The sequence below is a fragment of the Macaca thibetana genome, chromosome X (genome assembly GCF_024542745.1).
Source record: "Macaca thibetana thibetana isolate TM-01 chromosome X, ASM2454274v1, whole genome shotgun sequence".
In the NCBI taxonomy this organism is placed as follows: Eukaryota; Metazoa; Chordata; class Mammalia; order Primates; family Cercopithecidae; genus Macaca; species Macaca thibetana.
Window position 1 is genome coordinate 104,996,859 of NC_065598.1, and position 14,696 is coordinate 105,011,554.

Consider the following 14,696-nt stretch of genomic DNA (forward strand, 5'->3'; position numbering starts at 1 on the left):
TAATATTGCCAACAATAAAATAAAATAAAAGCAAAGTGGGTAATTTCAGAATCAGCTGAGTTCAGGTATTCTTTGGCTAGGTAGATGCTATAATAACATGCAATAATCTATGAAGTGAAGCCAAACAGGGAAGATAGAATAAAGGATCTAAAGGAATTTTGAACAATCCTAACTTCCTGTGTGCCTTTCTGTGTTTTTCTAAATTTTCTACAATGAACATATATTGCTGCTGAGGTCCATAAGGAAAAAAAAAATCTAAAGAAAAGGACTTATATAATTCCCCATGGGATGATCACTTTATTAAGTTATGTTGTAAAGTACAGTAAAACCTCAAATAAGCAAAACCTAACTTGCAGTCCATTCACATTTGGCTTTGTTTTTCCAATAATTTATTTTTAAAAGATAAATCACAAGAAAACAAGCAGATATGAGGGATGTGATAAGATAAATTTAAATTTGTTTGAAAACTTTATTTGAATTGTTTTCTAAATAATTTATTTTATACAAGGAATATAAGGGTACTTAGGAAAACAACTGGGAAGAAATTTTTACTCCCTCTTAATGACCAACTCAAGCCAGTGTGTTAGTAGCAACAGACAAATAGAGAAATAATCAGCTGTATGTGAGAATCATGCTGTACCTCCCTAAATAAATCAAATAGTATATGAGAGTAGGGAATGGTTTTTCTTCTGATCAGATAATTAAAGCACTAAGAAAAATTGAAGAAAACTTAGTTTTGGTCAATGCAGAAGGCCTTAATGAAAAAGAATCTAAAAATGGATGGAATAGTTTTACAAAGGGCCTCATGATAAAATCAAGCAAAGGGAGATGTGATCATGAACAAGACAGAATTAGTAGGCTTGACAAGATAAACTTGGTTGACATGCTGGACTAGAGAAATACTAAGGAGGGAAATAGGGGATAGGATCAGATACAAAGTTAAGAATCACTCTCAGTGGGTTTTGTTGCTTAATAAAAGATTTTGGCTGAGCAACGTTCATTTTGCACGCCCACGCTGGAGCTGTAGGTCCTAGGGCTAAATAACTGAACTGTGTTTGGGAGAATACAAATTCATGGAGGATCTGGAGCTGCAGCCCCACTCCCACTCCCTTGCCCTCAATTATCCTTCCATATGTATACTGCAGGATAATGCTACCATCTCTGGAAGAAGAAAAGCTTTTTCATTGCCTCACCAAGAGAAGATTCAAATCTTGGAGCCCTTTGCCCTAGGGTGAGAGAAAGAGAAAACATATGCCTTGTATATCCTAGACCTTTCACAGGATTTCAATATGAATAATTCCAAGCCCCACACCACCACCATATTCCATAAACAGCTTGCAAATTCCTCAACTTTCCTGGATTGTTAAACAAATAAACATTATTACATTTGTCGCCCAAACTTCTAGTTAGGTCTTAAAAGCTCAGTTTTTGACTAAGACCTTGATAAAAATAGAGGATGATATTTTATGTGTCCTTCTCTGATATGTCTGGAAAAAGGAGTTAGAAACTCAGCTCAAGGAAGTTGAAAGGTAACTTAAGCCTTTTCTGCGTCCTCTTGAACAGCTTTGGCATGGTAAATAGACCACCGGAGGCTGGCAGAAGTTGGATTCTGTTAAGAGATAAGTAGTCCAAGGGCCTTTGACTAAAGGTTGAAGGAAAACTGCTGGGAAGAACTTTTGACTCTAAGCTCAGATTCAGGGTGAGTTGATAGTGGAAAAATTAAATAATAGTGAGAAAGGTATCAAATTATACCTTAGGCATTTATTTCTTTAAAAGGGGTTGTACTAAAAAGAATTAACTGCTTTACTAGCTGATATGTTTGGGTTCAGCTGTTTTAATAAGGAGATTTTTTAAATATAATAAACAAGAGGAAAAGCTTGCTTAACTATTTTAAACATGCCTGAGACTTAAGCCTTATTGCTTTGGTCCACGTGACTGCGGCAAGCCACTGCCAATAACCCCTTGAAAGTGGAATCTGGAAAACTAAAAGCATAAAGTAAAAACAAATGTTCAAAGGGATTTATTTTAGGAGAAGGGGTAGAGGGTTGAAAGGCAGGGTGGGCAGGAAAAGGGAGGGAAAGTACAAAACTTTAAGGGAATCGCTCAGTTCAATCCATGATTTTTATATATTTTACCCTGACAACATATCTTACATTTATTCTGTCATGTTTAGAATACTACCCTGAGTCGCAATGAAATACTCATCTAGCAAGGACAATCCAATTATGTTGCCCAACTTAGGAAAAGAGACCGTGACAGTTTTGGAAAGATTTTGAAAAATGAGCAATAAGGAAACAAAGAAACTTCTTAGCCTTCAGTTATCCAAACAACACAATTAACCAGACTCTTCTCCCTCCTTCTTCCTTATGCATTCCAGCCAATTGAGATCACAATAGACTGGGATTCAGATGTATGTTTGTGAAGGTTTTTTTTTTTTTTTTTTCCTGGCACTAATCTTATAGTATCTGAGTCATAAATTATGTTCATTAAATACTTTCTAGAGATTAAAATGAAATGAAAAAGAAAACATAGTGCCTCCTACTTTTTTTCTGTGAAAATAGAGAGCTTCTCATCTTCATCCAAGTTGGGCCTGCTACTTTGGAATGACTAAACTTGGAGGTGGCTCTCTACTCTTCAATAAAGTTCACATCTATTGCAGTTTACATTCATACGGCCTTGCTAGTGATAGCTGGGTACTGAGCGAAACTTTTAAAAATACTTCCCAGTGTCCTGCTCACACTGGAATTAGGTCATCCTCAGAGGTGTAGTCATTCACTAATTTCTTGCCCAAGCAGAACAATTTGTTGAACTGAAGTGAGCTTTTCCATTGCCTCACCAAGAGAAGATTCAAATCTTGGAGCCCTTTGCCCCTGGGCGAGAGAAAGAGAAAACAGTAACCATACCTTATATATCCTAGGCCAAAACAGTAAGCATACCTTATATATCCTAGGCCTTTCACAGGATTTCAGTATGAATGATTCCAAGCCCCACACCACTATTATATTCCATAAACAGCTTGCAAATTGCTCAAATTTCCTGGATTGTTAAACAAATAAACATTATTACATGTGTCAGATTTGCATGATTAGACATTGCTATTTACAGGGGTTTTACAAATTTAACAAACCATCATTCTTAGCAAACTATCACAAGAACAGAAAACCAAACACCGTATGTTCTCACTCATAGGTGGGAACTGAACAATGAGATCACTTGGACTCAGGAAGGGGAACATCACACACCGGGGCCTATCATGGGGAGGGGGGAAGGGGGAGGGATTGCATTGGGAGTTATACCTGATGTAAATGACGAGTTGATGGGTGCAGCACACCAACATGGCACAAGTATACATATGTAACAAACCTGCACGTTATGCACATGTACCCTACAACTTAAAGTATAATAATAATAAATAAATTAAAAAAAAAAAAGAGGGCATGTTAATATACAGGTGGTCTCAACTTACTAATGAGGTATGTTCTACACATTTATAAGTCGATGATTTGGAACTTGGAATGGCTTCCTCCATAGTAACAGTGCTATATGTGTGGTGGTCAGGTTTCTAGCCAGTCCACAAAGGCTGATTTAACTCACATGGAGCAGAGTTATATTAAAGCTCTCGTGGGGGTCTTGGGTCCTGATAGCAGAAGGAAAATGTGCTTTCTCTCCATTCGTTGAGTCCAATAAAGACTCAAAAGGCTTAAAAGAGGTGGAATGTAAGCTAACTTTTCCATCTTCATACTTACTTTCACCCTTTCCTATTTCCCAGGGATCCACTGCTTTTGTGTTATCCCAAGTCTGCCAGTGTGACCCTCTATTCTTCAAAACTGCCAACTTCGCCATTTCTCCTTGTCCTAATCAAAATAACCAAATCCTCCTGAACAGTTAGCTCAGTTCACCTTCATTATGATATGGGTGATTAATTGCTTCTCACCCTCAAAAAAGCACATCTATGATTAAAAGAGGGGGCTTGTCAGCCCAAAATTAACCCCAGTTGGTGAAATGTTATGGAAAGTAACCAGATGATACAAAAACCAGGTTTGAGAAGTAGTGGATATTTGGGGACACAAGGTAAGAGTTATCAGGTAGGGCCCTGCTTGAGGCAGCCCCTATAATCACTTCACCAAAGCTGTGCCCCCTTTCATAGCAGTTTTTCATCCTTCCTGTCCAACCTCACAGGGCTCTCTTAAAGGTTTCAAGTTTTTCCTCAACATCTCTTACGATGGTGGCAGCAAGTCAGTGGCATTCATAGGTGTCATAGGTCTTTTGTAAGTTGGGTCTATCCCAGTAAGTGTCAGCCTGTAAATTCACAGAAAGTTGGAAACATTCTGGAATAGGCGGTGTTAGCAAGTAACAGCAACATAGGTGTGCTTGGATTTAGGACAAGCCTTCTGAAATTTGTCAGGGGTGTACTTCTTGGGGACTTTTGTGATTTGTATAGGCCAGCAAGGCCATGTGGTCAGTTAACAGGCTGATTGAAGTACCTGTGTTAACGAGGCCAGGACCAGAGGTGGAATCCTCTCTTGACCCAATGGCTTCGATCTGTTCCATATATCTACAGTACACAGAAGCTGGCCCTCTGTCAAGGGGTTCCAGATGAGTGAATTTACAAATGACCTAAGCAACATTCATCTGTATGTCAGGAAAGCACTACCAAGCACACAGCCAATGATGGTGAGTTGCAGTATTTTGTGCTGCAAACTCCAACACATTCTTAGGAATGGATGGGTTCTTGTACAGTGCCTCCAATGCCACACTACCCTTCCAAAGGGATAAATCCTTCGAGAGCTTCCAAACACTTTCCTGAAGAGAAACAGAGAGAGAGAGAGGAGAGGAGGGGGGAGAGGGAGAGAGGGAGAGAGGGAGAGAGAGAAAAAAAGAGAGAGAGAGAGAGAGAGAGAGGAGAGAGAGAGAGAGAGAGAGAGGAGGGGGGAGAGGGAGAGAGGGAGAGAGGGAGAAAGGGAGGGAAGGGGAGAGAGAGGGAGAGGGGAGGGGGGGGGGGAGAGAGAGAGAGAGAGAGAGAGAGAGAGAGAGAGAGGCTAGAGAGTATGTGTCTGGATCTGTGTGTGTGTCTGTCTGTGTCAGAGGTTGTTGCTGTGTTTCCCTACTCAAAGGAAAGAATGGTTCTGGAAATTGGAAGACTGTAGAACAAATCCTGGCCCCAGGTGTCAGGGAGTCAGAGGGTGATGCAGGAGGCTGCAGAAGAGCCACACACTCAATACAGAAGCCTTTGTAATGCATAAATGTTTACGACTAGTTCAGGGTACCTGTTATTATTGCAGAAGTGAAGATGCATTGGGGTTTCCTTAGGACAGAAACAGTCACAAAGAATCAACAAAGTCATCAGAGGCCAGTAGGAGAATATGAAAGTATGTGGATGCCTTTAGTAGTTGCTGTTAGAATTGTGATTATTCTGGGACAGGTTAGAGAACAAGGGAGCAGGAGTATGTGGAGATGCCTTAATGTTTACCTTAGAATCTTGTGATTTCCAAGGATATGTGGAGAGAGCGAAATGTTTCAGGGTCAAAGTTTCCATGGAAGAGAGAATAAGAAAGCAAGATTTTAAAAAAGAAAAAAACAAAAAGCAAACACGATAAAGAAGATAAGAGATACTGAGAAGAGACAAAGAACACAATGGATTCCTCAGAGATAAATATGGATAAATATGTGGAGAGAATTCCTGATAATTAGGTGGTTGTTGCTGCTTCAGAATTGTACCATCCTAGTAGGGGAGAAAGGATGGGAGAAATTGTCCTGAATACAAGCCAGGCAGTTAAAGAGTAGCCAGTCTTATTTTGCTTGGCAAGGCCAACCGTGAAAGCGATCAGGCAGTGCCTCCGGAGGAAATGACATAAATATCCCCTCCAAGGTGGTCTTGCCAACAGATCCCAGGAATAGCAGGTAGTCCTATTACTATTGCCTAGACAGATGTAAGTCTCTAAAGATCTGATGTGGCTCACCATGTGGCCCAGGTGCTCAACAATAAAAGAGACAGGTGTACCTACCTGATAACTGGATAGCAAGGCCAGCTTTGTTAGCATTCAAATGTGTTGTCAGGGCAAGAGGCAAGGGTCTCTCTCGGGCCAGGGCAGACAACTTCCCTCAAGTGCAGTTCACCCTGCAGCAGGCCTCCCCACAACAAGATTTTCACCCATTTTATTAGACCGTGGAAATTCTCCAGCTCCATCACACTATGCCAACAGAGTGTAGGCTGACACTGGCACGCATGCCAAAGGAAGCTCCAGATTTGAAAATTTGGCAAGCTGCTGTGCTGTTTTCCTCCTGGCTATTACCTTATGGCTTGTTTCTCACCAACTGCCTTTCTGCTTTTCTTCTTTGGAAGGCTGCAATTTCCACTGGCTGTAGGCCATGGCCCACTTGCCTGCAGGGCAGGGGAGACATTAAATAGGTAGTGAAGAAAGTGTGGCAGAGTATGGCATAGGAAGACTCCAATTAAATGTGAACTCCACTTACCCATCTTTGTCCACTGGTGGGGGCACAGGAAGGGGCTTCGTGAAGCCTTTTTTCCCAATCAGCCAGAAGGTCTCCTCTGTGCCTTTGCCCTTATTATAGAAAACATGAAAAATCTTAAGCATGTTATAATCAATATTCCAAAAGGATACAAGCATTCAGGTTGGCTCAGAAATTGCCTCACCACTCCCTGGAGTCTTCCTCCCTACGGGGCTGAGCCAGAGCAGCCAGATGAAAAGTGAACACCATATCAAGCTGTCATCCAGATGCTTTGTCTCCCGCCACCATATAGCTTCATCATTGGGAATATGTGGATGTTTGGCTTCACAGCAACCAAATGTCTGGATGCCCAGTTGAAGATTTTGTATATCATTTGTGCCCTGATCTTTTGGCATTAGGCAAGCCATTGTCTTCTGTATCTAGGGTGCATATATTCAGATTCTACCTACCTCCTTACCCTCTCATTCAATGGCTCTCACCAAACCCAAAAAGAGAGTAGAAATAGAAAACAGGCTGTTAAATTTTAAGCCTAAATTATCCTGGCTATTTTGAGAGGTCTACATTTGTGCAGTGTTCTTTTCTTCCAGCCAAGGGACTCTCACAGGTAGGGCAAGACCCCAAGTTGGCCTCCATTTATAGCTCAGTTACTTGGTTGTCAAGAACCACAGGTCTAAGAAGAGAAAAGGAGTGTACACTCAAGTTAGTCACCCCAGGGCCTGAGTGACGACCTCAGAGGAGTCAAATTTTCTGCCTCTGTTCTGCCTTCCTCTCTTTCCAGTAAACTTTCCTCTCAATGTGCTTCTCTCTCCTCCTTTCAATTCTCTTTCATCTGTTCTCTCATTTCCTCTAATCCATAAGAAAAAAATGTGTTTACCAAGACTGAGGAAAGTAATGGGATGTGTTTCCAACTCATTAATCTGAAATATGGTCTCACTCTCAGCAGCTCTCATTTGGAGCAGTTCTGAATTGTTTAACTTCGAAATTCCAATTAGATTTGCCCCCTTTAAATATCAAATCCACTGTTCCCTATTTTACATCACATATATTTATCCCTTAATAATAATGACAATGACCATAATAATTAGCACATTTAATTGGAGAATCTCAAAGCATTTTGCAAATATTTGATTCAAGGCTTGAACAAGCCTTCTATGAGGCAAGTAGAAAGAGCATACCACATAGTCCAACCTCCATTAACTGGCATCAGACTCTCCCTAAGTCTCAAACAGTTCAAATAATTGGACTATTTGAGCCTACTCTGTTTTCAGAAGAGGTAAACAACTTGAAAATATATTCCTTCATGCATTCTTTCATTTATTCCACTCCTCCTGTACTAGGGCTGGAAATACAGAGATGGCTCCATCCTTAAGGAGCTCACAGTATGGTTAAACACAACCACTAGGCCATGTTTTAGGCCCTAAACACATTAAGCCCAACTCTTCTGCTTCCAAAGCTTTTTCTTTTTACACGGTATCTAGTGTGGTGTCTTATACAGACAGTTGCCCAGTAAATAATCAGACTGTTTCATTAATTGAAACTCTCAGCCCTTGTACACTTGGAATACTCAAGGTGCCATTGGATCTTATTTTGGAAAAACATACTATTAAAGTTCAAACTCAAGAGTCCCCCACCCTCAGCCATATTTGACTGTTTGTCTTGAGATCTAGAGGCTATCAGGACAGCATGCCAATCTCCAAGGGAGCTTTGTAGATGCCAGAATTGTCCAAAGATTTGGGTGGGTCTTAGGACACACTGGGATGCCAAAACTAATGGTTGCAAAAGAGGATGGAAGTGTTATGGACTCAGGCAAGCTTCCAAATCAGAGTATGCAGGGGAGCTCCAGGGGCCCTCTGAGGTTTTGGAGCCCATCCAAAAGAATTCTTAGAATCCTAGTTCTCTGTTTACCTACCTGACTTCCACAATTTTGCTAAAGGGAGAAAAAGAGAGAAAACAAGTATGGCAACAACTAAAGCCTGAAGCAAACTCTTTGACCCAATATCAATCCCTAAGCAGTCCTAGAGATCCCCCAAATAATAGCATCTTACTTTGGCATGATGCTTCTGAGACATTTTGGTATCTCCGATCTTACTTAATCCTCACAAAAATCTAGAATATAGGTTAATTATTAATCTCATTCTGCGAATGGGGACACTGAGGTTCCTGGAGATTAAATGACTTGTCAATAAATAGGCACAACGGGGACTTGAACCCATCTCCTAGACACCAAATTTTAAAGGCTCTTCCTTCCATTAATTATTAATCTCATTCTGCGAATGGGGACACTGAGGTTCCTGGAGATTAAATGACTTGTCAATAATTAGGTACAACTGGGACTTGAACCCATCTCCTAGACACCAAATTTTAAAGGCTCTTCCTTCCATACCACAAAACTTCTCCAACACACTGGAGTCAAAAGGCAGATCTAGAGGCCAAAAAGCAACTATTGGGAAATTTGAAGCTTGTGAGATTAATGAGCTTCCTGATAACCGCAAGTCAGATGAGGCCTCCATGTGGACAAATGAAAGCACGGAGAGAGGGTGAAATTACTTGTCTGATGTCAGACATTAAGTCAGTTATGGGGCAAGAATTTGAGGCAAAACTTTCTGACCTTCATGGATCTGTCAGTACAATCTCACCATTTCTTAATTCAGTTGCTGGTGTGTGTGCATGTGTGTGCTTATATGCACACTTGACTGCTTGTGTGTGTACGCTAGGGGTTGGGTATGAGTAGAAAATATTGGGGAAAATAAAACAAACACTAATACTTAGGAACCTGAGAACCAAATACTGTTTAACCCCAGAATTCAAAGACAAGTTCAGAAAGTGCCCACCTCTAGAATGTAAATTAGTACAGCCATTATAGAAAACAGCATGAAGATTTCTCCAAAAAGTTAAATTACCATATGATCTAGCAATTCCACTTCAGGGTATTTACTCAAAATATTGGAATTAGTTTGTCAAAAAGATATCTGCACTCCCATGTTCATTGCAGCACTAGGCACAATAGCCAAGTTATGGAATCAACCCGTTTATCAACAGACGAATGGATAAAAAAAGTAGCATATAAACACAATGGAATACTATTCATCCTTTAAAAAGAAAGAAATTCTATCACTTGTGACAACATGAATGGAATTGAAAATGTTTGCTAAGTGAGATAACCCAGGCACAGAAAGGCAAATACTGCATGTTCTCATTTATACGTGGAATCTAAAACAATTGAACTAATAGAAGTAGAGAGTAGAATGGCGGTTACAGAAGCCAAAGGTGGGTGAAATTAAGAGATGATGGTGTAAGAACACAAAATTTGTTCAGTTAGACAGGAGGAATACGTGTGATTTTTTTCAGCTCTATTGCATATCATAGTGAATATAGTTAATAATGTTGTACATTTCAAAATCACTAAGCGAATGCATTTCAAATGTTGCCACCACAAAAGAAATGTTAAGTATTTGAGGTGATGGATATGTTAACTGGTTTGATTGAATTATTCCACATTGTATTACTAAATCCTAACATCACTTTGTACCCCATAAAAATACACAATTATTAATTGTCAGTTTACAATAAAAAATTACGAAGTATTTATAAAGTGTCCACCTCTGACAACAACAACATAAACTGGCTGAAGAGCAATCATTTGAGAAAGTCTCCCCAGAATGTAGCTCTACCTAAAAGCTTCTGGTAAATACAGCTGATAAGCCTAGATATATACAAAAATCTCAGCAAGGAGCTCCACACTTGTCAGAAAAACAGTGACTGAAACACGACTCATGTACGAGAAGAGGTAATACAGTGACTTATCACTAGCCCATCAGGAGAGAAATATTGAAAAAGCAGAACTGGCCAGCTAGGCATTGATAATTTGTTGCCAGTATAGTACAAGAGGGGGTTGAAGTGGGCAATGGGCAGTGGGCACAAGAGGCCGAGCTTCTCATCTCTAAATGAGTCCTCCCCCAAGCTACTTCAGCTTCCTCACTTTGTTCTCTTTCTTTGTAACCTCAACCCAGCCAATTACTCAACTGCCCTATGTTCTCCTCTCTCACCCAATTAATCCATGTTTTTGATTCCACTGAGGGAAACAACATAAAGTGTCATCAACCTAGTGGAGGAGATGCGGTGGGGGGAAGAATGTTCTTACTGGATACAAGCCTTGAGCCCAAGAGAAAAGGCTTTAATGGAGGAATTTCAAACATCAGTCAGTTGGAAGGAAAAGACATTTCTAGCCATCAACTTTGAAATCACACCAGGCTCACCATCAAATGTGATATTTCTGCCCCATGTACTAGAGCAACTCTTGCTTCTAGTAGCACAGAGTAGATGAGGAGTGAAAATGTTGAATCAGAATTTCTGAAGTGTGCTGGTGACATGGTCTTATTGGGGGTATATTGCATGTCCCTGGTGGACCAGAAACCCCATGCCCCTCAGCCCCTATGATGCAATGTACAACACCTGTTTCTGGTGGTGAGGTAGAGGGTACACACACAGAAAGGATCCCTCCGCCTCTCCTGACCTTTCCTGGGGCCTTACTTCCTCTCCTCTTCCTTGTTCTCATTGCCCCTTCCTTTCCTCTGAGGCTCCCTCTTCTCTTCCCTCTTAATCTCTCCTCCTTATAAGGACCCTGACACTACAATAACCCAGGCCCAATGTGGCATCAGGAAAAGGCTCCTCTTCCAACCTGCTACAAAATGTTCCCAGATTCCCTGGGGTTGAGGAAACCACGAAACTGCAAAGGGCCCTTTTGAAGTTAAGTCCTGATTTTGTACTTGAAATACCCAAAGATGTGAGTGCTCCTGAACTGAATTTGTGGGACAATAAAAACCATGGGGACAGGGATGCATTTTCGTTTTTCAGTTTCAAAAGTGGCAACTCGTCGGTTTTTAAATGAGGGATCTCTGCCCAGCAATGCAGAGGAAAAGGTCTTCAGGAAACCAAGCTGCATTTCTACTCCTCTGTTGAAATATGACATAATGTATAGAAGGATCACAAAAGCTTTGGACAGTTAGATTTGCTGCCCAAGTAATATCCCTGTCCCCATCATTTCACTGTCTGAGTTCTCTGCAAGAGGTGGGAAAGGAGCCTCTGTCCCCTTGTAAAGTGACTCATCCAACCTACTGGAAGATACTAATAACCTATTGGAAGGAAAAAACTAGGACTCGCCATAGGAGGAAGTTATCAACGAGAATTAGACCTTCCAAATTTTAACGTCTAAAATCTAGCTACGTGTAACTTGCCACCATTTAGAAAAGGAATGCCAAAGTCAGAAGCTAATTGTGCATCACTTAGTGCCCTGCTCTTGCTTTACCCAAAAATAATCACTGAGAAAATCATCTTCATGGAGCATGATGTCATGGAAAGGTCGCTAAAAAGGAAGTCAGGCTTCCTGAGTCTTGACCTGATTCTGCTATCAGTTGACGGTGTGACCCTGCTCAAACTACTTCACCTCTCTGGACCTTGGTTCTTCATCTGAAAATGAGGGAGTTAGATTGTTATATCACTGAGCTCTCTTACAACTGGGTCAACCGGTGGTCTTTGGGTCATTCAGAAATAGATAAATAGAATGTAGTGGAAATGGCAAAAAAAAATAAAACTAAAATGATTCTAATCCTATATCTCAGGTCAAGCGATAACTCTAACAGGGAAAAAGGAGTTACAAAATGTTTGTCTTTCATAGAAACTGACTTTGTTCCTCCTGGTTTCTTAGGGAAAGAAAATGTCTCTCTGCAAATAGTGTGCCAATGGGTGCCTTTCACCCAGGAAGGGTGGCCGCTGAGAAAGTGAATAGAAAATCCAAACTAACAAATACTGTGGCTTATTAACAATGGCTGGCACTGCCAAACAGTGAACAAATGCAGGTTAGAAAATGTAAATAATAGTGCAGCTCATTGGAAAGCCAAATTTTGTGCAGTTCTTTAAGAGAGAAAGATACAACTTAAAGTCTGAAAAATGCAGAAAAAATCTCAATACTCCTCCCCACTGTAGCCATATTTTAAAGAGAAGAAAATTGAGGCAAAATGGAGCAATCTTTTGGGAACCCCAAATGGGGCTGAAGATTCTGCCCAAGTTATAGCTCTGAGTATCAGACTCCCAGGTAAACTCTTTTAGGAGACCATGACCTCTCCAGAAGCAGGTGTATCCAAATAGTCTGGCTCAAAAAACAAAAAGACATTATACCTTGAGCTCTGTTCTTCCTCGAAGCTCCATTTCATAGCCCTCACTCAGATTTTGAAGAATTGTAACAGTGCTGAGACTGACATGAATGCGATAAGCTGCAAAAGAAGGAGAGACATGATTTGAGCTCCTTTCTCATTGGTAAAATTAATGAGAAAATATCAATGTAATAAATGTCTTCACTTGTAAATGGACTGGACCATTAGCAACGTCCTGAGAGAGGTTTACTTAGGGTTTCACAAGAGGTGGAGAGGGAGTGATTGCCTTCCTCACCAGGTCCAAATAAGGCATTAGTTGTAGCACCTATCAGCCTCCTAGACACTATCTCAAATGAAAGGCCATGCAATGGAAAGGTGTTAATTTAACTCAAAGGTCGAGATGGAGAAACCAGCATCTACTGTGCTCTTGGCTGAAACGTGACGTCATTTGAAGAAAGTTTGACTTCAGCAGCTTCTTTCACAGGCTGCTACTATGGCTGAACTCTCATGCTTTACATATCTTAAGAGGCAAAAGGATGTCTTTTTCATATGCATTCTTACAATTATCTCTCAACATTGCTATACTGAAAAATAAAACATCAATGAGAAATATGCCAAGAACTCTTTCAACAAATATTTTGTGAAGACTGTACATTTATAGCTGACCTTTGGGTGGGGGCACCTAGCTGTGTCTACACATGAATGTACTATTTTCCAACCAATGATCTCAATCTGGGATAAGAGATTTACATGGGGAACTGCCACATTAAAATTTTATTTAGAACCTAAGAGTAATTATTTGATGAAGAATAATCACTTGTTCACTCAGGTAAGATCCTTGACATTTCTAAAAACTGTCACCCCATGAAGCGAGACCTTGCTGAGGTTGAGTCTTAAATAAAAGTCCAAGGCTAGTTTTCACACATGCTTGAGAAAATCATTTAAAAAAAAAAAAAAAAAAAAAAAAAAGCTGATTACAACCTGAGTAAGAAGGCACGGCTTGAGAGACCTGCAAGGATTTTCTGCTGCGTATACTCACAATGACGTTCTTTCTCTTGATAGCTCAGTACTGTTGTTTGTTTGTGTCTTCCTCATTAACTCATGATCACCCAAAGCCCTTATTCAAAAAAGGTTGTCCTATTCCTAAAATATACATGCCCAGCCAGTATATTCCTAGCCAGTCCTATGTGTGCATCCCACAAGCATCTGGTCTTCAGAGAACCTTTCAGTAATCTTGATAGTAGGGAACACACAGCTTAAAAGAGAGATAGCTCATACCAACGACCATCCACTTGTATGGTAAGGAGAATCACTCCAGGGCTGGGTCACAAGTCACTTCCATTCCAGAATCTCAGTGGTTTCAACTGAGCACAAAGGAGATATTGAGGAAATAATGTTTTTATTAATAGATGTGTGACATATCCTGATTTCATATCCAATGTGAGGAGAGGCTACCTCTCTACAGATCTCCATTCAGTTGTGGAGCTTAATGTCATATTTGGGTCATGGTCATTAGCTTTTAGAAAAGCACATTAACCAGCTCCTTTAGCACAGAGAGCATGTGTGTATACTTCTTTGTATGCTTCACAATAACTTCCTTGCACAGTCAGTGCTTAATAAACTCCTGCTGTGGGTGATTCACTCCATTTTCTTCTTCCTAGCTGATCACTGGGCAAGGAGCTGTCTAAATCTCAAAATTCAATTTCTGGTCTCGACTTTGTATTTCCAATGTGAAATGTGTGGAGTTTTCCCTGGTTCAGACCAGAATATGACTTCAGCCTTCTACAAGCTTACATCAGTCCAGAATACTGCGCCAAATCTGCATTGCAGTTCCATGATAAATGTCACTTCATCTTGGGTTGCACTTTAAGAGTAAAATCATATGCAAAGCCATATTCATGCAGCAGTTCCTGGATGGCTACTTCCATGGCCTCTGCCATATCTAAGGAGTTTGAAGACTTTCCCAGATGTCAGAAAATTTATTCTGACAACAGCTTCTAAGTTCCATACTGCCTCCTTAATCATGGCTGCACAGGCTAGATTGACTAAGACTGGACCCATTGTGTAAGCCTGTTT

General features: G+C 40.5%; 1 protein-coding gene across 1 annotated transcript in view; it reads right to left on the reverse strand.

Annotated features, from left to right (window-relative positions):
• Positions 1-522: 522 nt before the first annotated feature.
• GUCY2F (guanylate cyclase 2F, retinal) overlaps positions 523-14,696 on the reverse strand; it is a 111,042-nt gene continuing 96,868 nt past the window's right edge. Inside the window, exons 17-20 of the mRNA XM_050775226.1 lie at positions 12,646-12,740; positions 6,475-6,563; positions 6,294-6,382; positions 523-2,870 (exon numbers count right to left, since the gene is read on the reverse strand). Coding sequence (XP_050631183.1) covers positions 6,295-6,382; positions 6,475-6,563; positions 12,646-12,740 — 272 coding nt within the window. The 3' untranslated portion in view covers positions 523-2,870; position 6,294. The remainder of the gene's footprint in view (positions 2,871-6,293; positions 6,383-6,474; positions 6,564-12,645; positions 12,741-14,696) is intronic.